Source organism: Danio rerio, chromosome 23, assembly GCF_052040795.2.
Source record: "Danio rerio strain M-AB ecotype USA chromosome 23, GRCz13ab, whole genome shotgun sequence".
Lineage (NCBI taxonomy): Eukaryota > Metazoa > Chordata > Actinopteri > Cypriniformes > Danionidae > Danio > Danio rerio.
In genome coordinates this window covers 45192011-45219100 of record NC_141043.1, presented here as the reverse complement: position 1 = coordinate 45219100, position 27090 = coordinate 45192011, and the positions used below count along the sequence as shown (strand labels likewise).

Sequence of the window (27090 nt, the reverse complement as noted above, 5' to 3'; positions counted from 1 at the left end):
GAATACACCTTTGTTTATTGTGAATACACTCCCTCTAGTGGAGAGAATGGTGTACTGTGACTTTAAAACAAGGATCAAATTAGTTTTTTTTTTAAGTGACTCAAAAAAAAAAGCAATAAACTCAAGACCGAGGGGCTTTTAGCATCTCATTTTGATTAGACTTTCAACATCTGTGGAGGAACTGGAAAAAAAAAAACCCATTTTAATGTGAAAAATCAGGTTTATTTAGTACAAAAGTGTTTGAGCATGACAGACAAGAGAGGGAGACACACACATGTAATGATGCTCCAATAATACCTGTAGGACACTATAAATATATCCATGCACATATTTAATGGATATATATTTATAATTGGTGCCATTTCATCAAGACAGTGTAATCGAATAAGCCTAAAGCGATTATAAAGATGAAAGAGAACAAATCTCATGACTGTCAAATATTTTAACAAGGCATTCATCTTTCTTTGTTAGCCTTAATCAAACACACATTTCAGGCACTTTCAAAGCAAACCCGCACCGTTTTAAACCCCACAGCAAAATATTTGTAAGACAGTCATCAAAATACACCTTTCTTTATTGTGAATACACTCCCTCTAGTGGAGAGAACGGTGTACTGTGACTTTAAAACAACAGTCAAATTAGTTATTTTTGACGTGACTCAAAAGAGAGCAATAAACTCAAGACCAAGGGGCTTTTAGCATCTTATTTTGATCAGACTTTCAACATCTGTAAAGGAACTGAAAAAAAAAACATCCCATTTTAATGCGAAAGATCAGGTTTATTTAGTACAAAAGTGTTTTAGCATGACAGGCATGAGAGGGAGACACACATGAAAAGATGCTCTAATAATACCTGTAGGACATAAATATATCCATGCACTTATTTGATGGAGATATATTTATACACTCCCTCTAGTGGAGAGAATGGTTTACTGCATCTTTAAAACAACAATCAAATTAGTGATTTTTGAAGTGACTAAAAAGAGAGCAATAAACTCAAGACTGAGGGGCTTTAAGCATATTATTTTGATCAGACTGTTGCCATTTGTGAAGAAACTGAAAAAAAAAACATCCCATTTTAATGCGAAAGATCAGGTTTATTTAGTACAAAAGTGTTTCAGCATGAAAGACATGATACCTGTAGGACACAATAAATATATCCATGCACTCATTTGATGGATATATATTTATAATTGGTGCCGTTTCATCAAGAGTATAGATGAATAAGCCTGGAGCGTCTCTAAAGATGAAAGAAAACTAATCTCAAGGCTGTAAAAGATGTTAACAAGGCATCTATCTATCAAAGCCACAAATCAAACTGCAAGTAAAACTGTGTGTGGCTTTCTTGATTAGTATTTTGTTGTTGTTTTCTTGTACAAACCTTTTAATGTCTTTTTAAACGTCATGTTTTCTGATTAATCTCAAAACAAGATCAAACATTTATCAGAAGAGTTAGAAATATTGATTTGTTTGCCTTTTTAATTTAGTGTTACGCCACTTTTATTTTTGCTAATCAAAGTTCTGATGAATTTTTAAGCTAGAAAACAAGACTTCAGTTTGCTTCTCAAGAAAACCTACACTGACTTGAGAATGTTTCTTGGTTTTTATTGGAAAACAGCGAAATACTGATGAGCAGAATTTTTGCTGTGTTTAGAGTCGTGTGTTAGCCTGATTCAAACACACACTTCAGGCACTTTTTAAACACCACAAGAAAATATTTGGGGAAAACCAATCCACACATGCATACAATTGAAACAGTGACCCATCAAAATGACAGCATCAAAGATATCAAAATTATTAGCAACAGTATTAATTTCATTTTTATAAGCATCTACCAGAATCACAGGATTCAATTAAATAATTCACCCAAAAATAAAACCTAGCATCATTAACTAAACGTATAAAGTTCATCATGGTGGTCTATTCCTTGTAAAAAAAAAAAAAATGTTGCATACAGAACACATAAAGGTATATTTCACCCAAAAATGAAAATGTACTCACTATTTACTCTCTCTCAAGTGGTTCAAAAACTTTGAGTTTCTTTCTTATGTGTTTGACTTCCATTTTTTGAAGAAAGCTGAAACCTGTAACCATTGACTTATGCAGTATTTATTTTTCCTACTAAGGAAGTCAATGGTTACAGGTTTATCTTCTTTTGTGTTCAACTCATAATGAGAATTGAGTAAATGAGGACAGAATTAAAATTTTTAGGTGAACTGTCCTTTTAACAGTGCCATCAAATGATGTCCAGTTGTATTTTTGGGTGAATTATTCTTTAACCGTATTAGACAGAGGCTGAACGCTACAGTGGAGAAACACTGACTCCTGTGCAGCTACTCTATTAGAGTGAACTATACTTGAAGCTCCGCCTTCTTCCTGACTGACTCCTCCTCCCCTTGCATCTTGGCTCCGCCCACTCACAGTTTGGCCTTCCCTGGCTGCAGCTGGAGGTTCTGAAGTTTCATTGCCATTCCCATGTTGCCAGTAATCTTCAGTTTACCCTGGAAAAATGCCTGCGTGGAAAAAACAGGACACAAAAGAGTGATTAAATATTAAATTTACAAGCTCTTGAGCTCCTGAGGTCCCTGTAGAGGTCATTTGTTTTTGCGAGAGGTAATATTCAGTGTCTTAACATTCTACAGCATTCAGGGCATTTAAGAGATTAGATTTGACCATGAAAAATGTATCTGCTTGTGCTGTTTACAATTCATATTCAAGCTGCTGATAGTAAAAAGCCTTGAAGAAGAATATCAATCATTTTTAATCTATTCTGTAGAGGACATCTGGAGTGGGCAAATATATATATATATATATATATATATATATATATATATATATATATATATATATATATATATATATATATATAACATTTGCATTATATATATATAAGTCAACACCACAGTTGAAGTCATAATTTTTAGCCCCCCCTGAATTATTAGCATTTGGTGATGCATACGTCTCCAAACCAGACAGATGGACAAATCTAAACTCGTTTTGATTAAACAAATATATTTATGCAACTAATAAATAAAACTGCTAATAATAATAACATTATACAAATGCTAATTGTCATGAATAAACTGGAAAATGATTAAATTAAATTAAATATACAAACACATTTCTTATGCTGCAGGTAATAAGACATTTTAAAATAAATAAAACAAATGTGTTGTTTATTATAATATTATTTATTTTATTATATTTAAATTTATTAATTGTAATATGTCATGCAATAACATTTAATTAAATTAAACATTTAAACATTTCTCATGCAGCGGGCTTTAAGACATTTCAAAATAATATTATAATAAATAACCAATTAATGAAATTTATTTTATTATCTTCAAAGTTATTAAACATTATGTACAATTAAATTAAATTAAACATACAAACACATTTATCATGCTGCAGCCATTAAGACATTAACAATTTATAATAAATAACCAATTTATTATATTTAATACCTATTTATTTTATTACATATACATTTATTAAATGCATTATGCAATGCAATTAAATTAATAATAAATAATAAATAAAATAATATAATAAATAACGCATTTATTTATTTATTTATTTTATATTTGAATTTATTAAATGTACTATGCCATGCAATAAAACAAACATAACAACAAACATGTTTCTCTGGCTGCAGGCATCAAGACATTTTTTTTTTAACAATATAATAAATTATTTTAAAATTTCTTAACGCCTGCTACATGAGAAATGTGTTTGTATATTTAATTTAATTTATTTTTATTTTATTTTATGGCATGGCATAATACATTTAAATATAATAAAATAAATAAAAATGTTATTTAATTATAACAAATAACAGATTTATTATATTATTTATTTATTTTATTATTTAAATTTATTAAGATTATTATGCCATGTCATAAAAAAATAAAATAAAAATGTAACTAAATATTAAATTAAATATTCAAACACATTTCTCATGCTGCAGGCAATACGACTTTAAAATAAAATAATTTTATAATGAATAACCAGAAAAATAAATAACTCGTATAGATAAGCTTTTCTGCTCTGTCCTCAAAAGACGAACCAATTCACAAAAGGCACAATGAAGCTCATCAATCAGATTAACCTTCAATTACGCAGAACAAGTTTTGAAAGTCAGGTGAATTATCTCATGATCTGCTCTCCGGTCATACAGAAACTCATTTGATGATCAGTTTATTGAAACTCCGAAGCAGAAGAAATGCAGTATCTGAGCGAGTGACTCATTAAAGTGTCTCTGTAAGTGCTGTTCAATCACATATACGCCAATAGGAAACACTAAAGCATCGACGAGTGGATGCACATAATGACCTTTTTTTATTCTGTTCACAAACCGAGGTTTCAGCGGCGAAGAGGCAATTACAGAGCATAAAAACAAATTAGGGCCAAGTAAATATAGATGCTTTATTCACTCTGATGGATGTTACTAGAAAGCGGAGAGCCGGAGGAAATACAAACGCTCTCTAATAACCAAAAGTCTCAGTTTGCACTCTTGGTTTTACCGGTTTATGTAAAAAAAATTAGGAAAATAACAAGTCAAAATTGTTCTTTAAAGAGATAGTTCACTCAAAAATAAACATTTAGAGTTGATTAACTCACTCTTGGGTCATTTAAGATGACTTTTTGTGCCTTCGGAGGTACATTAAAGATGATTATAAGCTAAATTTAAGGTGCTTGTTGATTTGTATAATGCAAGTCAATGGTTACCCGTTTTTGACATTAAAAGTAAACGCATATAAAAAAGTTCGAATCAATAGCCATGGGTCCTGATGTCACATAAACGTCACGAGGTCTCAAAAACGCTCTCTAATAAGCAAATGTCTAAATTTGCACAAAAAAATAAGGAAAATAACAAGTCAAAATCGTTCTATAAAGGAATAGTTCACTCAAAAATATACATTTAGAGTTGATTAACTCACTCTTGGGTCATTAAAGATGACGTTTTCTATCTTCTGGAGAACATTAAAGAAGATTTTAGCTAAATTCAGGGCTCTTGGTGATTAGTATAATGCAAGTCAATGGTTACCCATTTTTGCGATCGCAAATAAACACATAAACAAGTCTAAATCAATCCTTATGGCCTCTGTTGACACACTGAGGTCTCAAAATGTCTCTCTAATAAGCAAACGTTTTATTTGCACAAAGTTTTACCTGTTTACATCAAAAAAACAGTCAGCGAAAATAACAGTGACTGAATCAAAATCATTCTTTAAATGGGTAGTTCACTCAAAAATACACATTTAGACTTGATTAGCTCGCTCTCGGGTCATTTGAAATGACTTTTAGTGCTTTTGGAGGAACATTAAAGATGAGTTTTAGCTAAATTTAAGGTGCTTGTTGATTTGTATAAATGCAAGTCAATGGTTACCCGTTTTTGCGATAAAAATAAAAGCATATAAACAAGTCCAAATCAATAGACATGGGTCCTGATGTCACACTGAGGTCTCAAAAACGCTTTCTAATAACCAAATGTCTTAATTTGCACACTCGGTTTTATCTGTTTACATAAAAAATAAGGAAAATAACAAGTCAAAATCGTTCTATAGAAGGATGGTTCACTCAAAAATATACATTTAGAGTTGATTAACTCACTTATGCGTCATTAAAGATGACGTTTTCTGTCTTCAGGAGAACATTAAAGAAGATTTTAGCTAAATTCAGGGCTCTTGATGATTAGTATAATGCAAGTCAATGGTTACCCGTTTTTGCGATCGAAAATAAATGCATATTAATCACTCTAAATCAATCCTAATGGCCTCTGTTGACACACTGAGGTCTCAAAATGTCTCTCTAATAAGCAAACGTTTTATTTGCACAAAGTTTTACCTGTTTACATCAAAAAAACAGTCAGCGAAAATAACAGCGACTGAATCAAAATCATTCTTTAAATGGGTAGTTCACTCAAAAATACACATTTAGAGTTGATTAGCTCGCTCTCGGGTCATTTGAAATGACTTTTAGTGCCTTTGGAGTAACATTACAGATGAGTTTTAGCTAAATTCAGGGCTCTTGATGATTAGTGTAATGCAAGTCAATGGTTACCCGTTTTTGCGATCGAAAATAAATGCATATAAATCACTCTAAATCAATCCTAATGGCCTCTGTTGACACACTGAGGTCTCAAAATGTTTCTCTAATAACCAAATGTTTTATTTGCACACAGTTTTACCCGTTTACATAGAAAATACACACAGATACAAAAAAAAAAAAAAAAAACAGTCAGCAAAAAAAAAAAAAAAAAAACAGCGACTGGATCAAAATCGTTCTATAAAGGGGTAGTTCACTCAAAAATACACATTTAGAGTTGATTAACTCACTCTTGGGTCATTAAAAATGACTTTTTCTGTCTTCAGGAGAACATTAAAAAAGATTTTAGCTAAATTCAGGGCTCTTGATGATTAGTATAATGCAAGTCATTGGTTACCCATTTTTGGATTAAAAAATAAACACTTATTAACAAGTCTGAATCAATATCCATGGCTTCTGTTGACACACTGACGTCTTTGCACACTCGATTTTGCCAGTTTGCATACAAAAAGCAAGTCATAACTGAAACAAAATCCCTTGCTGATTTGTATAATGCCAGTCAACGGTTATGCGTTTTTGAGATTAAAAATAAACACATAATATAAACTAGTCCAAATCAAAATCAATCATTAAAGGGATATTTCACTCAAAAATACACATTTAGAGTTGATTAACTCACTCTTGGGTCATTTAAGATGACTTTTTGTGCCTTCGGGAGAACATTGAAGATGATTTTTAGCTACATTCAAAGTGCTTCGTGATTTGTATAATGCAAGTCAATGGTTACCCATTTTTGGGATTAAACATAAATGCATATAAACAAGTCCAAATCAATATCCATGGTTTCTGTTGACACACTGAGGTCATAAAGTTTGTGGTCTCTCAGTTTGCACACACAGTTTTACTAGTTTGCATAAAAAAACAAGTCATGACTGAATCCAAATCATTACTTGATTCATAATAAAGTCAATGGTTACCCGTTTTTGAGATAAAAAAAAAACACAAACTAGTCCAAATCAATCCTCGTGGCTCCTCTTAACACTCTCAAAAACTCTCTAATAACCAAAAGTCTCAGTTTTCACATTCGGTTTTACCCACTTACATAGAAAAAAAAACATTTACAAAAAAGTTGTGACTGAATCAAAATCATTCTTTAAAAGGACAGTTCACCGAAAAATATACATTTAGAGTTGATTTACTCACGCTCGGGTCATTTAACATTGAACTTGACTTTTTGTTTCTTCAGGGGAACATTAAAGATGATTTTTAGCTAAATTTAAGGTGCTTGGTGATTTCTATAATGCAAGTCAATGGTTACCCGTTTTTGAGATTAAAAAAATAAATAAACTAGTCCAAATCAATCCTCATGGCTTCACTTAACACTGAGGTTGAACTTGACTTTTAGTTTCTTAAGGGGAACATTAAAGATGATTTTAGCTAAATTCAAGGTGCTTGTTGATTTGTATAATGCAAGTCAATGGTTACCCGTTTGTGACATAAAAAAAAAACACATATAAACAAGTCCAAATCAATATCCATGGCTTCTGAGTCATATGTTAATGTCTTCTGATGTCTTCCTATTAATAGCTTGCACAAACCAATCGTTGCAGTAATAAGAGCTCAGCGTGTCATCGGGGATCGATTCAGACTCGTTTGTATAAATTTATTTCAATCTCAAAATAGGGCCACCATTGACTTGCATTGTACAAAATCACCAAAGACCACAAATTTAGCTAAAATCTTTAGCTAAATCTTCTGTAATATTCCCCTGAAGAGAAACAAAATCGTCAAGATGAAGGACCTGAGAGTGCATAAATTAACAGCAAATTAAAATGTCGGTTATGGATCCCTTTAAGGTTTTTTAGACCAATTATTGGTCTTAATGAGAATGAGTACCAAGCAAATATTCATGTAATACAAATTATTTTAAAATATTATTTGTATTTTGTTTGTAATTTGCATATTAGCAGAGCTAAACAAGCAGTGAAGTTAAAGTAAGCATTAATATTCTGTGGAGGCGGAGCTTAGCACCCCTATTACATCATGGAGTGGAACATTCCATAACCTGCAGTTTCAATATAAGCAGTTTTTTAGAGGAACGATGATTATTTGAGTTCTGAAACGTACACAAAGGATCAAGGGATGTTTTATTTCTCAAGTTTATGACCCTTCAAATGTATATCACTGTTAGATTCAATGCTTCTCAAAGGTTTGTGACTTCTCATGGGTCAAAAAAGTCTCTCGCTGCATTTAGTTTCCATGAAAAGCTCGGTGGATGCGTGGAAACTTGGAGGAATGGAAACTCTGTGATCCAGACGGGAGGCCAAACAATAATCTCTCTCTCAACATGAGCCATTAGAAGGCCAGCGAGTGGAGAGAGAGTGTTTTTGAACATCTGCAGAGAGGTTTTTTCGTGAAAAACAAGAGGTCGGTTTGAGAATACGCACAAAAGAGAGAGTGGGAGCTACAAAAACCTGTGCTTTAAAATGCTCAGCCTTGGCATTCCTTAAGAGAGACCTCAAAAAAACACAATGACTATACATTTCTTTCATTCAGACCGGAAAAACTGAAATAGCAAAAAGCATTCTGGTAGATAGTAAGCAATACCTCTTTGAATTCAACAACACATATGCAGGTTCAGATCTTCGTAAAAATCTACGTAGGACAGTGTAAAGGATTGAGAACCATCTGGTTTAATGTGGGATGAGTCTCTATGGTGAATCCAAACAGGAAAACTGAGACTAATCAGCCGGAATTATAATTATAACCATGTAAACCACTTTTGCATCCCACAGATATTTTATGCAACCTAAGCACCAAACAACATTTGCAACCTACTTCCAAAATTGAGGCAGAAAATCACTTCTTCTAAGTAAGCATGTGCTTATTTGCTTTAAGAAAAGTTATAGTTTATACAGATTTGATGCCAAAAGTACAGTTTTGTGGAAACAATATGCTTCTTTAGGATTAATTTCTGATGAAAATCAAAAGGAACAGTGTTTATTAGAAAAATAAGACACTACAAAAACTATTCCTGTCACCTTTTGCCTGTTACTTCTGATAAAACTGATGTGCCCTTGAAGAGAAGTACAAATATCTTAAGCAAGTCATTTAAATAGGAAAAAAATACTGTTTAATAGTGAAAATAGGCGGGTCTAACATTCCCTTAGAGGTGGGGCTAACAATCATTTAGGGGTGGAGCCTGTCAGTCCATTAAAGTGGCGCTATCCGTATTTTAGGACGGGACAATCAGTCATATAATTTGGGGCTATCAGTAATTTAGGGATGGGGCTATCAGTCAAATAGGGGCAGAACTATCAGTTCTTTTGGGGCGTAATTATTACTCATTTAGGGGTGGAGCTATCAGTCCATTTAAGTGGGGCTATTAATTTTTTTGGACAGGACTATCAGTGATTTAAGTTGGGGCTATCAGTACTTAGGAGCGGAGCTAATCAGTCTTTTAGGGGCAGGGCTATCAGTCATTTAGGGGCGGAACTATCAGTCATTTAGGGGCGGAACTAAAAATAATTTAGGGGCGGAACTATCAGTCATTTAGGGGCAGGGCTATCAGTCATTTAGGGGCGGAACTATCAGTCATTTAGGGGCAGAACTAAAAATAATTTAGGGGCGGAACTATCAGTCATTTAGGGGCAGGGCTATCAGTCATTTAGGGGCGGAACTATAAATCCTTTAGGGGCAGAACTATAAGTCATTTAGGGGCGGAACTATCAGTCATTTAGGGGCAGAACTATCAGTCATTTAGGGGCAGAACTGTCAGTCATTTAGGGGCGGAACTATAAATCATTTAGGGGCGGAACTATCAGTCATTTAGGGGCGGAACTATCAGTCATTTAGGGGCGGAACTAAAAATCATTTAGGGGCGGAACTATCAGTCATTTAGGGGCAGAACTATCAGTCATTTAGGGGCAGAACTATCAGTAATTTAGGGGCGGAACTATAAATCATTTAGGGGCGGAACTATCAGTCATTTAGGGGCGGAACTATCAGTCATTTAGGGGCGGAACTAAAAATCATTTAGGGGCGGAACTATCAGTCATTTAGGGGTGGAACTACCAGTCATTTAGGGGCAGAACTATTAGTCATTTAGGGGCGGAACTATCAGTCATTTAGGGGCGGCACTATAAGTCATTTAGGGGCGGAACTATTAGTCATTTAGGGGCGGCACTATCAGTCATTTAGGGGCGGAACTATCAGTCATTTAGGGGCGGAACTAAAAATCATTTAGGGGCGGAACTATCAGTCATTTAGGGGCGGAACTATCAGTCATTTAGGGGCGGAACTATAAGTCATTTAGGGGCGGAACTATAAGTCATTTAGGGGCGGAACTATCAGTCATTTAGGGCCGGAACTATCAGTCATTTAGGGGCGGAACTATAAGTCATTTAGGGGCGGAACTATAAGTCATTTAGGGGCGGAAATATCAGTCATTTAGGGGCGGAACTATAAGTCATTTAGGGGCGGAAATATCAGTCATTTAGGGGCGGAACTATAAGTCATTTAGGGGGCGGAACTATCAGTCATTTAGGGGCGGAACTATCAGTCATTTAGGGGCGGAACTATCAGTCATTTAGGGGCGGAACTATCAGTCATTTAGGGGCGGAACTATCAGTCATTTAGGGGCAGAACTATTAGTCTATTTGGGGCGGAACTATCAGTCATTTAGGAGTGGAGCAATCAGTCCTTCAGGGCAAGAGCTATCAATTCATTAAAGTGGGGCTATCAGTATTTTAGGGCAGGGCTATCAGTCATTTAGGGGCGGAACTATTAGTCACTTAGGGGCGGAACTATCAGTCATTGAACGGCGGCACTATAAGTCATTTAGGGGTGGAACTATTAGTCATTTAGGGGCAGAACTATTAGTCATTTAGGGGCGGGACTATCAGTCATTTAGGGGCGGAACTATCAGTCATTTAGGGGCGGCACTATAAGTCATTTAGAGGTGGAACTATTAGTCATTTAGGGGCGGAACTATTAGTCACTTAGGGGCGGGACTATCAGTCATTTAGGGGCGGAACTATCAGTCATTTAGGGGCGGAACTATCAGTCATTTAGGGGCGGAACTATAAGTCATTTAGGGGCGGAACTATCAGTCATTTAGGGCCGGAACTATCAGTCATTTAGGGGCGGAACTATAAGTCATTTAGGGGCGGAACTATAAGTCATTTAGGGGCGGAAATATCAGTCATTTAGGGGCGGAACTATAAGTCATTTAGGGGGCGGAACTATCAGTCATTTAGGGGCGGAACTATCAGTCATTTAGGGGCGGAACTATCAGTCATTTAGGGGCGGAACTATCAGTCATTTAGGGGCGGAACTATCAGTCATTTAGGGGCAGAACTATTAGTCTATTTGGGGCGGAACTATCAGTCATTTAGGAGTGGAGCAATCAGTCCTTCAGGGCAAGAGCTATCAATTCATTAAAGTGGGGCTATCAGTATTTTAGGGCAGGGCTATCAGTCATTTAGGGGCGGAACTATTAGTCACTTAGGGGCGGAACTATCAGTCATTGAACGGCGGCACTATAAGTCATTTAGGGGTGGAACTATTAGTCATTTAGGGGCAGAACTATTAGTCATTTAGGGGCGGGACTATCAGTCATTTAGGGGCGGAACTATCAGTCATTTAGGGGCGGCACTATAAGTCATTTAGAGGTGGAACTATTAGTCATTTAGGGGCGGAACTATTAGTCACTTAGGGGCGGGACTATCAGTCATTTAGGGGCGGAACTATCAGTCATTTAGGGGCGGAACTATCAGTCATTTAGGGGAGGAACTATAAGTCATTTAGGGGCGGAACTATAAGTCATTTAGGGGCGGAACTATCAGTCATTTAGGGCCGGAACTATCAGTCATTTAGGGGCGGAACTATAAGTCATTTAGGGGCGGAACTATAAGTCATTTAGGGGCGGAAATATCAGTCATTTAGGGGCGGAACTATAAGTCATTTAGGGGGCGGAACTATCAGTCATTTAGGGGCGGAACTATCAGTCATTTAGGGGCGGAACTATCAGTCATTTAGGGGCGGAACTATCAGTCATTTAGGGGCGGAACTATCAGTCATTTAGGGGCAGAACTATTAGTCTATTTGGGGCGGAACTATCAGTCATTTAGGAGTGGAGCAATCAGTCCTTCAGGGCAAGAGCTATCAATTCATTAAAGTGGGGCTATCAGTATTTTAGGGCAGGGCTATCAGTCATTTAGGGGCGGAACTATTAGTCACTTAGGGGCGGAACTATCAGTCATTGAAGGGCGGCACTATAAGTCATTTAGGGGTGGAACTATTAGTCATTTAGGGGCAGAACTATTAGTCATTTAGGGGCGGGACTATCAGTCATTTAGGGGCGGAACTATCAGTCATTTAGGGGCGGCACTATAAGTCATTTAGAGGTGGAACTATTAGTCATTTAGGGGCGGAACTATTAGTCACTTAGGGGCGGGACTATCAGTCATTTAGGGGCGGAACTATCAGTCATTTAGGGGCGGAACTATCAGTCATTTAGGGCAGAACTATCAGTCATTTAGGGGCGGAACTATCAGTCATTTAGGGCAGAACTATCAGTCATTTAGGGGCGTAATTATCATTCATTTAGGGGCAGAACTATCAGTCAATTAGGGACCGATTTAGAAGTCATTTTGGGGTAGAACTATTTGTCTATTTGAGGCGGAACTATCAGTCATTTAGGAGTGGAGCAATCAGTCCTTCAGGGCAAGAGCTATCAATTCATTAAAGTGGGGCTATCAGTATTTTAGGGCAGGGCTATCAGTCCTTTAGGGGCGGAACTACGAGTAGTTTGAGGGGCGGGGCTATCAGTCATTTAGAGGCGGAACTATCAGTACTATCATTTTAGACACAATAACCAAATGTATTTTTATATGTAAATCTTGAGTGGTTTTGATAGTTTATTAAAATTTAAAGAGCTAACAGTCCTTTAGGGGCGGAGCTATCATAATTTTAGGGTGGGACTATCAGTATTGTAGGGCGGGACTATCAGTCATTTAGAGGCGGGGCTATCAGTCATTTAGAGGCGGGGCTATCAGTCATTTAGGGGTGGGAATATCAGTTCTATAGCGGTGGAGCTGTCAATCCATTAAGGCGGGCCTATCAGTATTTTAGGGCGGGATTTTCAGTAATTTACATTGGGGTTTTAGTCTATTAAAGTGTCACGAAACACCAAAACACATTTTTTGAGCTGTTGATAGTCGTAGATGTGTCCCACACTGCTAAAAACACTATTAGGACACCTATATTTCACTAAAAAGTGTAAATTGGTTGTTTTTGTGTTATTTCAAGCAAATTCATACTTCCGGTTTGAAACGAATTTTTGAAGCTGCGTCACAGTCATGAGATAATAGCGTGTATTCCAGATGCCTTGCTGATGTCAGAGGAAAATGGCCAGACTAGTTCCAGCTGATAGCAAGGCAACAGTAACTCAAATAATCACTTGATACAACCAAGGTCTGCAGAAGAGCATCTCTGAACGCACAACACGTCCAACCTTGAAGCGGATGGGCTACAGCAGCAGAATACCACACTGGGTGCCACTCCTGTCAGCTAGGAACAGGAAACTGAGGCTACAATTTGCACAGGCTCACTAAAACTGGACAATAAAAGATTGGAAAACGTTGCCTGGTCTGATGAGTCTTGATTTCTGCTGCGACATTCAGATGGTCAGGTCAGAATTTGGCGTCATCAACATGAAAAAAATGAATCCATCCTGCCTTGTATCAACGGTTCAGGCTGCTGGTGCTGGTGTAATGGTGTCAGAGATATTTTCTTGGCACACTTTGGGCCCATTTGTACCAATTGAGCAGAGTCAGCGCCACAGCCTACCCGAGTATTGCTAACCATGTCCATCCCTTTATGACCACAGTGTATCCATCTTCTGATGGCTAGTTCCAGCAGGATAACGCGCCATAAATGTCATAAAGCGTGAATCATCTCAGACTGGTTTCTTGAACATGACAATGAGTTCACTGTACTCAAATGCACCAGATATCAATCCAATTAAGCACCTTTGGGATGTGGTGGAAAGTGAGATTCACACATCATGGATGTGCAGCCGACAAATCTGCAGCAATTGCATGATGCTATCATGTCGATATGAACTAAAATCTCTGAGGATTATTTCCAGGATCTTATTGAATCTATGCCATGAAGGATTATTGTAAATGAGAACTGGTTCTCAATTGACTTACCTGGTTAAATAAAAGGTTATTATTATTATTAAGGCAATTCTGAAGGCAAAAGGGGGTGTAACCCAGCTCTAAGAAGGTGTACCTAATAAAATGACCGGTGTGTGTGTGTGTGTGTGTGTGTGTGTGTATGTAACTGCACAGAAAGGTTTATGCACATAATACTTAATATTTGTTCTGTATTATTTTACAGGTTTGGACACTCTGGCTTGTTAATCCTAAAATAGACAAACTGAGATTTTTTTTTTTTTTTTTGGTGTGATCGGTCATCAACACTTACAGTCTGTGGATTCATCTTTCCAGTCATGAGGTCGAGCAGGTCCGAGTCAGCCATAGCAATAGTGCAGTCTGCTTTCTTATCTGAGAGAGACACAAACAGAAACCCATTAACGAGAACCAGAGCTAAAAATAAACAACAAAGAGCCTAACACTTGTTGTGTTTCTTTGGTTTGGTTTCTTTATCTCCTGTTACATAACGAATGAGAATCCAGCACGCGTGAGCAGCTTTGAAACTGGTCATTAGGCTGAAACACACACTCACTGGCTTTCATTTGCTCTCATCCTACACACAAAAACCACACACACACACACACACACACACGTGAATACCCACAGTTTCTGCCATCACACACACCCACACATCATTAAAAGTAGACGAGAAGAGCAAGAAGAGCACAAACTCTTCACTTCTGGAAAAACGACACATGACGCTTCACCATCAGTCATATGCAGTTGCAGTCACTCTTGTTCGCTCTGCTGTGAATTTCTAGTTTCTTTTGTTAAATATTTCCCAAATGATGTTTACAGAGGATTTTTCACAGTATTTCCTATAATATTTTTCCTTCTGCTTCTGGAGAAAGTCTTATTGGTTTTATTTTGTTTTTAACTTTTAAAACAATTTTAAGGTCAATATTATTAGCCCCCTTAGGCATTATTTGTTTTAGATTGTCTACAGAGCAAACCATCATTATACAATGACTTGCCTGATTACCCTAACCTGCCTAATTAACCTAGTTAAGCCTTTAATTATCACTTTAAGCTGTATAGAAGTGTCTTGAAAATATCTAGTCAAATATTATTTACCGTCATCATGGCAAAGATAAAATAAATCAGTTATTAGAGATGAGATATTAAAACTATTATGTTTAGAAATGTGTTGAAGAAAAATTCAACACACATTCAACACAACAGAAATTGGGGGCCGCTAAAAAATTCAGCAGGGCTAATAATTCGGAGTTCAAATGTATACACGCTAGAGATGCGTGGATGGCGGTTACAGCCGCGGAATCAGCGGATAAACCGCGTATCGGGCGGATGACGTGACGAAAAATACAATTTTAATTAAATTCGGGCGGGTGGTGGGCGGTTGTACTGTTTTTGTACACATAGCTGGCGAACCAACGAAAAAGCCTAGAACTGACTTCACAGAATGAGAGGAGGAATCGGATACACTAATTCTGGATGAAGTACAGAAGTATTCCTTTACAAACTTCCGTATAGACGGATCAGCAGAGGAAAATCTACTTTCCTTTTAGGAGAAACAAGGCCAGTCATTCCCACGTCTACAGCACCTTGCCAAGAGAATTCTATGCATTCCAGCAACAAGTGCTGCGAGCGAGCGCTCCTTCAGTGCAGCAGGGCGCATTGAGGCCAGGCGCTCTCGTCTGAATGTTGAAATTATGTGTCAAAATGCGTTTTCTATTAGGCTACAATAATAATAAAAAAAAATGTACAGTACAGTGCGTTTAATTTAGGCTATTTATTTATTTTTGTCCCTGTGCGCCAATTGGAGACGGAGTTCACTGCTGATATTCTGAGAGCTTTATGCTTCTCATTTCTTATTTGTGTATCCTCGTTTCCTTTCCTTGCTTTCTTTCTTCGTCTTTCCACCCCTATAGGATGCGAGGGAAGGACGCAAGGAAAAGACTCAAGGACCGAGGAATTGAATCAAGTGAAACGACACGTCCTCGTATTGTTTAGCATCACTTCAAAGCGTCAATTAATGCTGGATTTGACTTGCACGTTTGAATTAACTGCATGTCATTAAAGTCATTCTCTTTTTTCTAATAATCAATAAAGAAACATTCATTTAATAGTAAAAAGGAATAAGCCATTCAAATAAAGAGCTCAGTCAGCAGATGGCGGGCGGGTGCGGTTTTAAAATTTGGTCAAAAATGTTAGTGCGGATGGATGGCGGACGGATGATGAGTTTTGTGATGCGGTTGCGGATGAAATAATAGCCCATCCGCGCATCTCTAATACACGCAGACACTCTCTGACAAGTGAAGAGTTTGGGGTGGGGGGGCGTTGTAGTCGCGGACTAAATTGAAGACTGTGTGGTGGGGGTGGTGTGGTTATGGTAGTCGCAGATGTAAGTGGAAACTAGGGTGGGGGGGTTGTCGCAGATGAAAGAGAAGAGCGTAAGGTTGGGGGGTTGGACGACATGGACAAAATTTAAGGCGGGAGAGGGGTTGTGGACAAAAGTGAAGACCCGGGAGGGGGTGGAGAGGGTGATTGTTGTTGGGGATGAAAGAGAAGAGTGGAAGGTCGGATGGTTGGTTGGAGGACATGGAGAAGGGAGGGGGGTGTCTGATGAAAGAGAAGAACAGAAGGGGGGGTTAGAGGGCAAAGACCAAGGTGAACAAAGAGTCAAACGAAAGAGAAGAGTTGGAACTGCACGGATGAAAGCAGGGAAGATGGGTGGGGGGTGGTTTAGGGTCGCAGATGAATGTGATGAGGGGGGGTTTGGGACGAAAGTGAAGAGTTGGTGGGTTGTAGGCCCTAGAATGTCTTTGGGGACCCCTAAAATGAGACTCTGATTGGTTTATTCTCAAAACATACCTATAACCAATTAAGAAAATAAATTCAACCCTTTTAGACCATGCGCCACGGCGCAAAGCAGATTTTTCCATCCTTATATTAACAAAAACTGGATTCTGACACGCCCTGAATGCATTTGTGCCCTGCGCTTTGCGCATGGACCGTCAAAATAGAGCCCTTAGTGTGTAACATTTGTTTTTTTGTGCTTTTTTTTTTTTTTATAAAAAGTCTTAAAATATAAAAAATATAAAAATAACTAAATAAATAAAACTTCCATAATGTAAAGAAGTTGTCATTTAATAAGAATATGTCAATAACTCCATTTTGACAAAAACGTCATTGCGATTTTCACAAAGAGATGAAAATGTCAAATTATGTCTGCAGAAGATCAGGATCCTCTCCTTCAACCTCAGACCACTACAAACAGCCGATTTCACTTAAAATAACCACACATGACCTAGAAGAGTCCAGCTGAGACACCCATGAGCAGGAAATGTCAGCAGTTTGCAGATCAATACTGTCTGCACTGCACACACACACACACACACACACACTCACCACTGTCATTGTGCATCACACACACACACACACACACACACACACACACAAACACAAACACACACAAACACAAACACACACACACACACACACACACAAACACACACACACCGCTGTCATTGTGAAGTCTGTTCTGCACACACACACACACCGCTGTCATTGTGAAGTCTGTTCTGCACACACACACACTCACCGCTGTCATTGTGAATGGAGCCTTTTCCATTCTTTACATCCACAATCCAGACGGCTTCCTTTCCCTCCGGCCCGTCCTTCACTTTAAAGGCAAACACACCTCCAATCTTCTTCACAAATTGCTCTCCGTCCTGCACACACACACACACATAAACATTTGCATAAATCTATTCACATAGAGACACACAGTAGCGTGCGCATCCATACATAGATGTGCACACACACACATAGAGACACGTGCAAACAAACATAGATACACGCACACACACATGAACACATTGACGTATATGGACGCACACACAGAACACAATGGCTCACAATAGAAGGAATATTTTACATAATAAAAGGAGTTTTTGTTGTAACAAACACCTGAAATTTATATTTTAGAAACGGCTCTGTCACAGCCAAACAACAGAAAACTGAATAAAGCACATGAGGTGCACCTGAGGTGATCATTGTCAGTGGTAAATGCTAGAGGTGTGAACTTATAGTGGTCTCACGGTTCGGTTACGGTTATCATGCCATCGATTCGGTTCAATTCGATATCTCGGTGCATCACGGTGCATTGACGATGCTTTCTATACACAGTGTTATATTTTTGGGGGAGGCTATAACAAGCTGTCTGTATAAACAAACAGACACACAGCACCACACTGTCTCTCATTTACACACATACACAAACACAGACAGCACCAAACAAACAAACAAACAAACAAACAAACAAACAAACAAACAAACAAACAAACATTCACACACTCACACACACACAAACACATTTAAGCCCTCGCAATATAAATAAAAAAATAAATAAAAATATAAATAAAAAATTATATAAATATAAATATATATTTTTTTATTTAAAATAAAAAAATAAATAAATAAAAAGAAGCACTTTTACGACGGTCCCTTACTGAGAGCTTTGCTCAGCGCGAGCTCTCCGTAAACGCATATTGCGAGGGCTTAAACGGAGCAGTGGTCGTAATGTTAAGCAAAAAAAAAAAAAAAAAAGCTGTGAAACATAACCAGCTTTGTCTTTTTGTAGAAAACACACTTTAGATCTTTTTAGGGTAAGAGGTTTTTGAGTTATTGCCAACTATCACTGAATGTGTCAGGGATATCGAAAACAAAACCAACTTAGCCATGCTCAATTCTGGCGCCCCTTGGATGTACAGCGCCCTTAGCATTTGCCTATACTGCCTATGCCACAGGCCGGCCCTGAGTTGGCTCCTGGAGTGTTGTAAATACCCGCACTCACCTCCCTCGCGACAGAGCCCTTATGAGATAAATGACGTCAGTACATAATAACCGGTTATGATTATTACTGAACCGTTACCGAATTGTCCACGTCTGCATCGCAGTGCACCGAAGAAACAATTAATTTTGACACCCCTAGTAAACGCTAATAATGTGAGTTTTAAAGCCATCTTACAGGACATTTATTGCCATACTACTGAAAGCAGCAGCAGATAGTTCACCTCAGATCTTGAAAATAAAACAAAGCCGTTTGAAATTGAACACTGTGACTCATGTTAAAGAGGTTTAATATGTATTAAGTAGATTATAAACCTTACCATTTCGTTGTGAGTACACTATTCTGTGCTTCTGATCGACTGTATTCACATTTCTATCGTGTTTCGTCTGGTGCAAACAGCCAAATTGCTTATCACTGCGCATCTCGTCATGTAGCGTGTTGTCATGACACTGGTCACAATGTAACCTTCTCATCTAATGTTTACATTCGTAATATTTATATTAGTTGCTACTTAATAACCACCTCATGTGGAACTCTGAATCTGCATCTCATTTCGGAATCTGCAACTGTCCACCCGAGGTCGCATTTCGGTCACGGACGCATGGTTTCAGAGCCTTTATGACTGAATAAATGAAATATGCTGTTTTCCACCAAGGCAACCCAGGGTGCTAAAATATAATTGGCTAAACTGGCATTGGGCGGGTTAAAGGACCAAAACAAAGACAGCCGTTCGGGCACGTAACACACATTTTTAAAGCAGAATATCTGACTTCAGCACTGTTTTTCAGATAAACAAGTATATTCGCTTGGCATGTTTCTTAAATATCTGCAAACATATTATGGTATTTTTATACTTTAGAAGAGTCAAAAACGTCATTACAGCACCTTTAAACTAAAGTGTTGCAGTTTTTTTGTTCCTATATGAATATCAATGGCTGCTGGTTTCCACCATTCTTCAGAATATCTGTGAATTCTTTGATGAATAGAAGAGAATTGATTTGAAACTGAACATTTTTGTGACGTTATAAAAGTCTTTACTTCTGCTTTTGATCAATGCGATGCATTCTTCCTGAAGAAAAGCAATCATTTCTTACTGACCTTCAACTACTGAACTCGTGTCATGATTTCCACACAAATATGAAGCAGCACGACGGTTTTCAAATTCAGCTTCGCTTCACTGGAACGAACTGATTTTATAATGTATTCACAAATAAAATTTGGGATTTTGGGTAAAATTGTAATATTATTTCACAATATTACTGTTAGGGTGATGCGGTGGCGCAGTAGGTAGTGCTGTTGCCTCACAGCCAGAAGGTGGCTGGTTCGAGCCCCAGCTGGGTCAATTGGTGTCTCTGTGTGGAGTTTGCATGTTATCCACACATTTGCATGGGTTTCCTCTAGGTGCTCCGGTTTCCCCCATAGTCCAAAGACATGCGGTATAGGTGAATTAGGCTAAACTGTCAGTAGTGTATGTGTGTGAATGAGTGTGTATGGATGTTTCCCAGACATGAGTTGCAGCTGGAAGGGCATCTGCTGTGTAAAACATGTGCTGAATAAGTTGGCGATTCATTCAGCTGTGGCGAACCCAGATTAATAAAGACAGATACATTCCCATCACGAACATTTCATAGAAAGTAATACAGCACATAAAACGACATCATCTAGATAAGGCCAAGGGATTCGGTTTTACTGAAATAACAATCCTTTCAGCACCCAGTAACTTTGTAGTCTGCATTAAAACCAGCCAGAGCCCAGAAGCAGATCTGAAACCTGTCAGAGGATCATTGCTGACATGATTAAAGGTGGATAATAACATTAATTCAGATCCATCCCAACATCTCCTCCGGGCTTAAGAGTTTTAGCAGTACAACCTACGAGTTCAGATGAAGCGAGCGGCTCGTACCTCTTGCAGCTTTTTATTGATCTCCTGGAAGACGGCGTGAGCTTTGAAGCCCTCTAGACCCGCAGATGCGCTGGTCAACACCGCCTGGACCCGTGCAGAGCTGGAATCAACCAACATCAAAGAGAAAGTCAGAAAATGGGGATTGAAGAATAACACACTTAAAAAAGGACAGTTCGCCCGAAACTGGAAAATCGAAAGTGCTGTTTGGTTGTTTTCATTTACTCTGGGGAGATTTTGAGTCTTAATTTGGCAACAACTTTCTCAGTATTTCAGCAAATAGAATGATTTTTAGTGACAAATCTTATTTTAACACCTATGTTAGGAAAATGCTTTTAAAAATATTTTAAATCTCAATAATACACTCTGAAAAAATAAATTACTACCCTTTCGTTATGTTTTTGACCTATTGACTCCCATTATAATGACATTTTTTGATTGCAAAGCCGTGACATCAAATTATTATGTATTCTTAATTTTTGCTGGCTTTGTTTGGCTATTTTACCCAACATTCTTCAAAATATCTTCTTTTGTGTGCACCAGAAGAAACAGGTTTGAAATAAGTGAAGGTTGAGTGAGTAAATGAAAGAATTATAATTTTATCTGAGAACTGCCCCTTTAATACATTGTGATTAACAGGAGATGGGTTGATTATCAGTTTAAGGGTTCCCTGAAGCCTAGTTCACACTACAGGATTTTAGACATCAGCAGATGTGCCATTCACACTACATGACCTGACTTTGTGTCTTTTAATCTCTGTGGTGTTCACACTACGCAACACTCCGTGAACGATCCACAAGAGGGGGGTCACACACTACATGATCTGACAACAACTCATTCCCCATCAGTTCATTCAAGCTACCAAACCACAGCCAATGAAAATTTGAGGGAGGAGTCGTCAGAAAAAGATGAACACTATTGGCTGCTTGTGTGCGGATTACATCACTGACAGCGTTTCAAGCTTTGGAGAAAGCATTTAAAAACATTGTCAAATCAGCTGATTTACCAGCGGATTAATCACTCATCTGCAAGGTTTGAGTGGATAGATACACAGAGAGATTTTAATTTTTGTAATTTTATAACTCTTATAAATAAAACTAACATATTTATAACACCCTGCCGCTTTCTAACTATTAGTGTATTTCTTTCTGACATTGTTATTTTTTTTATTACAAAACAGTAAAGAACTGAGCATTTCTGCCTTAAATGACCATATTGGTCAAAATGACTGCATGCATGTCTGATACTTTTCGCTGTGACTTTAAATATGTGTGCATTTTCTTGCCTGGCAACTTCCTGCTAACATAAACAAAACTTTCTGATGGCAAAAACATCAATTTACTTCAGATATCTTTCAAAACAGCATATTCTGTGCTGTTAAATAGCTCCTGTTTGAAAGTGAAAATGAAAGCCAAGCCTTTAAGTGTTTTAGTATCTTAACTACATATTTATAGGCTGTATTACAAAAAAAAAGATGATATTTTTAGGGTAATGGTGTCATTAAATATGATGTCAGACATTCAAAACTTAATTTTAATATCTCAATAATAGCTTTGAATGTAAATATGTTGTGACAATATGGCGTTTTATTTAAGAACCGTCAGAATGAGCAGTATGGTAATTCTAATAGTTACAGAATTCTAGTTCCACTGTTAATATAGCCTACTCTCATGTCTATGCTACGCAGAATAAAGCCAGTGCACCGATGCCCATTCTGACCAATCACAGATGTTTCTGCTGAGCTCCTGAACACACAGGCATTCAGCTCATGCTGATCTGCTCTTTCATTGGCTGCAGCTCGTCACTACATCTGACCACACGTGGGGTTGAGTCGGCCGACTGCTCTGGAATATTTAGCATGCTGAATGTTGGATTTCCGTCTGCGAGGTGTCGGCGACGCGTCAGCGAGCCTCGTTGATGCGTTGTTCAGTAGTTCACACATAAAGAGCGGCGAGCGCCGAGCACCCGCAGATTTCTTCCTGATCACAGCCCGATCTGTCGGCGAGCTCGTTAACTTCCAAATCGGGCTCAAATCAGGCTTAAAAAACTTTAGTGTGAACTAGGCATAAAGTGATTTCAATTGCATGTACTATAACTAATTTAAGTTTTATTATCAGACTAGATTTGTTTTTAAACAGCACAGATAATCTATAAGGCATAAAATATTTTACTTCATAGTAAAATTAAAGAATTGTTGCATAAAATATACATATAACAGATAGATAAATATAGATGGATGGATGGATGGATGGATGGATGGATGGATGGATGGATGGATGGATGGATGGATGGATGGATGGACGGACAGCCAAACGGACGAACGAATGGACAGCCACAGTCATAGACGGACGGACGGACGGACAGACAGCATGGACGGACAGACAGACGGACGGACAGGTAAGTAGGTAGGTACTGTAGGTAGACAGATGGACAGACAGACAAAGAGAAAGAAAGACAGACAGATAAAGAGAAAGAAAAACATAGATAGAAATAGATGGATGGATGGACAGCCAAACACAGATGAACGGACGGATGGATGGACAGAAAGACAGACAGACAGACAGACAGTCATAGATAGGCGGACGGACGGACACAAAGACGGACAGATAGCACGGAGGACAGACGGACGGACAGGTAGGTAGGTAGACAGACAGACAGACTAAGAGAAAGAAAGACAGATAAAGAGAAGGAAAGACAGACAGATAAAGAGAAAGAAAGACAGATAGATTGAAATGGATGGAATGACGGACGGCCACACAGACGAACGAACGGACGGATGGACAGTCAGACAGTCATAGATAGACGGATGGACGGACGGACTCACGGACAGATAGACAGCACGGACGGACGGACAGACAGATAGGTAGGTAGGTAGGTAGGTAGGTAGGTAGACAGACAAAGAGAAAGAAAGACAGATAGATAGAAATAGATGGATGGATGGATGGATGGATGGATGGACGGATGGACGGACGAACTGATGGACAGACAGACAGTCATAGATAGACAGACAGACGGACGGACGGACGGACGGACAGGTGGACAGACAGACAGACAGACAGACAGACAGCATGGACGGACAGGTAGGTAGGTAGACAGACAGACAGACAGACAAAGAGAAAGAAAGACAGACAGATAAAGAGAAAGACAGAAAGATAGCAATAGATGGATGGATGGACGAACAGCCGCACAGACGAATGGACGGTCATAGACAGTCATAGATAGACGGACGGACGGACGGACGGACGGACGGACGGACGGACGGACGGATGGACGGACAGACGGACAGACAGACAGACAGATAGGCAAAAAGACAGACAGAGAAGTTGTTTATGATCCTATATATGCAGATGATCAAATAACATTTGCTTGAACATGCGCTTACATTTAAATAAGTGACCAATTTCAGCCGTATTTTGATTGAACTAAACTTCATTAAAATAATTTGTTTGCATAATTTTTGAGCAATAAACTAATAAGTTACCTTGATTCCTTCATGCTTAAAAATCGAACCGCATTTTTACAGTGTAGAAATACATGATTTTCTTTGTTTTGGTGCACAGTAGTTTATAACAACAATAATCATAAATGACCTTAATGAAAACATACTAAAACCACCACCCAAATCCTTCATTGTGATTTCAGGAGGACATTACAAGCAACTTTGCTGAGTCTGACCATAAAACATATTTGAATCCAATCAGCCTCATATCCTAATATCTTTCCCTAACAGCTGTCAGAAACACATCCAGACCTCATATATTGCAATCAAAAACGAACAACGGGGCTGATTTAAGTTCAGGACAAGAATTTAAGTGCAGGAAGACATCCAGACACAAAGATCTCTTGATGAACTGGTCACATGTGGAGTTACTCACAGACTTCCTCAGAACAAGAAGATGAAGACGAAAATAAACCCTCACATCAGGCAGATAAAAAACTGTTACAGCTACACAAATTATTTATCTAGGATATCAAGGTCAACTGGAGTGAGCTTTTGAGATGTTTCCTCATCGACGCCAAAAATATAAATGGATTTATTTAAACTCATAAAACACTGAAAATAATTAAAAACTTCAAACTTCAACTTAATTAAAAACTAAATGAAAACACATTTAATTAAATATCGAGTACAGCTTTTGTTAGCTTTTATGCTTTTTTAATTGCCTCATTTAAATTAAATTAGTTTAGTCTTTTTCGTTTCTCATTTTTTGTAAATACATTCAACATTTTATCTTAGAAGAGAAGACCCATTTTGATGTTACAAAAGTTAATTTTATTTTCAAAGAAAACATACTATATAAGTATAGTGTCTAGTAGTGTAAAACAAAATAAAAAATGCAGGTAAATTAGAATGTAAAATGAATGTAAAACTGGAAGAACTTAATTGACAAAATAAATATTAATATTTATATTGGGTTGCGAAGGGAAGGGCATCCGCTGCGTAAAAACGTGCTGGATAAGTTGGCGGTTCATTCCGCTATGGCGACCCCGGATTAATACAGGGACTAAGGTGTGTGTGTGTGTGTGTGTGTGTGTGTGTGTGTGTGTGTGTGTGTGTGTATATTTATATATATATATATATATATATATATATATATATATATATATATATATATATATACATATTTATATATATATATATTTATATATATATATATATATATATATATATATATATATATATATATATATATATATATTTATATATATATATATATATATATATATATATATATATATATATATATATATATATATATTTATATATATATATATATATATATATATATATATATATATATATATATATTTATATATATATATATATTTATATATATATATATTAGTTGAATAAAAATATACTGTAAAATATTCAGTACTGTGAATAATTCACTGTTACTACTACTGTTGCTTATAACTCTAAATGTAGAAATCTAACGTTATCATTTGTACAACCCATATTTATTTTAACGATAAATGATTCAGTTATTCACTCATAAAACTTGTTTCATTGCTAGATGATCATTTTTGAAGATGTTAAATGCACATGATGGTGATTTTAATCTTTAACATAAACATCAGTATTTTTATCAAAGCTATAGACTGCTATCCTGGTACTTCTGCGTTATTTGACTGTTTGTAACTTCATAAGTACCTCAAACCATTTTTCAAACACAGATTTGAATTCAGCGATTTGAAAGATTAATAAACATTTTCACATCACCGTCATTTATTATTTATGTTGCGTGGGTGTTGAGATCCTGATCTTTAAATGATTAACCGTGCAGCTTACACTGAATGCACAAATGCAGGCTAAACAAGTAGACAGACATACAGACAGACAGACAGACAGACAGACAGAAGAAACAGATTAATGGATTAAGAGAAAGAAAAATAGATAATAGATGAAGAAACAGACTGACAGACAGACAGACGAAACAAATTAATGGATGAAGAGAAAGAAAAATAGATAATAGATGAAGAAACAGACAGACAGACAGACAGATATGAATGGATGAAGGGACAGACAGACAGACAGACAGACAGACAGACAGACAGACAGACAGACAGACAGACAGACAGACAGACAGATAGATAGATAGAAAGAAAATAAAGATGAATGGATGAAGAAAGATATAAGAACAATCATCTAAAACAATCTAAATAATTCATGTATAATTAAATGGGAAGCAGAAATACTCTAATGAATGAGTCCCGCATGTAAATGACCTCCATCTGCTGCTGCTGTCACACACTCAGCTCTGAGTCTCCAAACACGCGCTATGATCATCAACACACAATGAATGTAAACACAGATCCGATCATCATCATTCTCACCTGGACACCTGCGGGACGCGCATTATTCCTGTATGTGAGCGGCAGACAGAGAATGAGAGACAGACAGAAAGACAGACAGAGAGTCAGACAGGTGATCTGCAGGCCAACAATCAGCAGGACATTTGTATCTGAAAGCTACTTCCGGGTTCCGCAGCCGCGAGTCAGACCTAAACAATCAAACTCCGATCGAACAGCAAAGTTCACAGTTTCCATACGCAATTGCTTTTCACCATTTGAATCTTCTAATAAACAGGTAATAAACAGCTG

General features: G+C 37.4%; 1 protein-coding gene across 1 annotated transcript; it reads right to left on the bottom strand.

Annotated features, from left to right (window-relative positions):
- Positions 1–1081: 1081 nt before the first annotated feature.
- scp2b (sterol carrier protein 2b) lies at positions 1082–26966 on the bottom strand (the record flags this gene model as incomplete). Its single annotated transcript, NM_001006093.2, is given in 6 exon segments — positions 1082–1947; positions 1958–2512; positions 14544–14623; positions 17835–17964; positions 20989–21088; positions 26824–26966. Coding segments are annotated over 5 exon segments (429 nt in total).
- Positions 26967–27090: the final 124 nt, after the last annotated feature.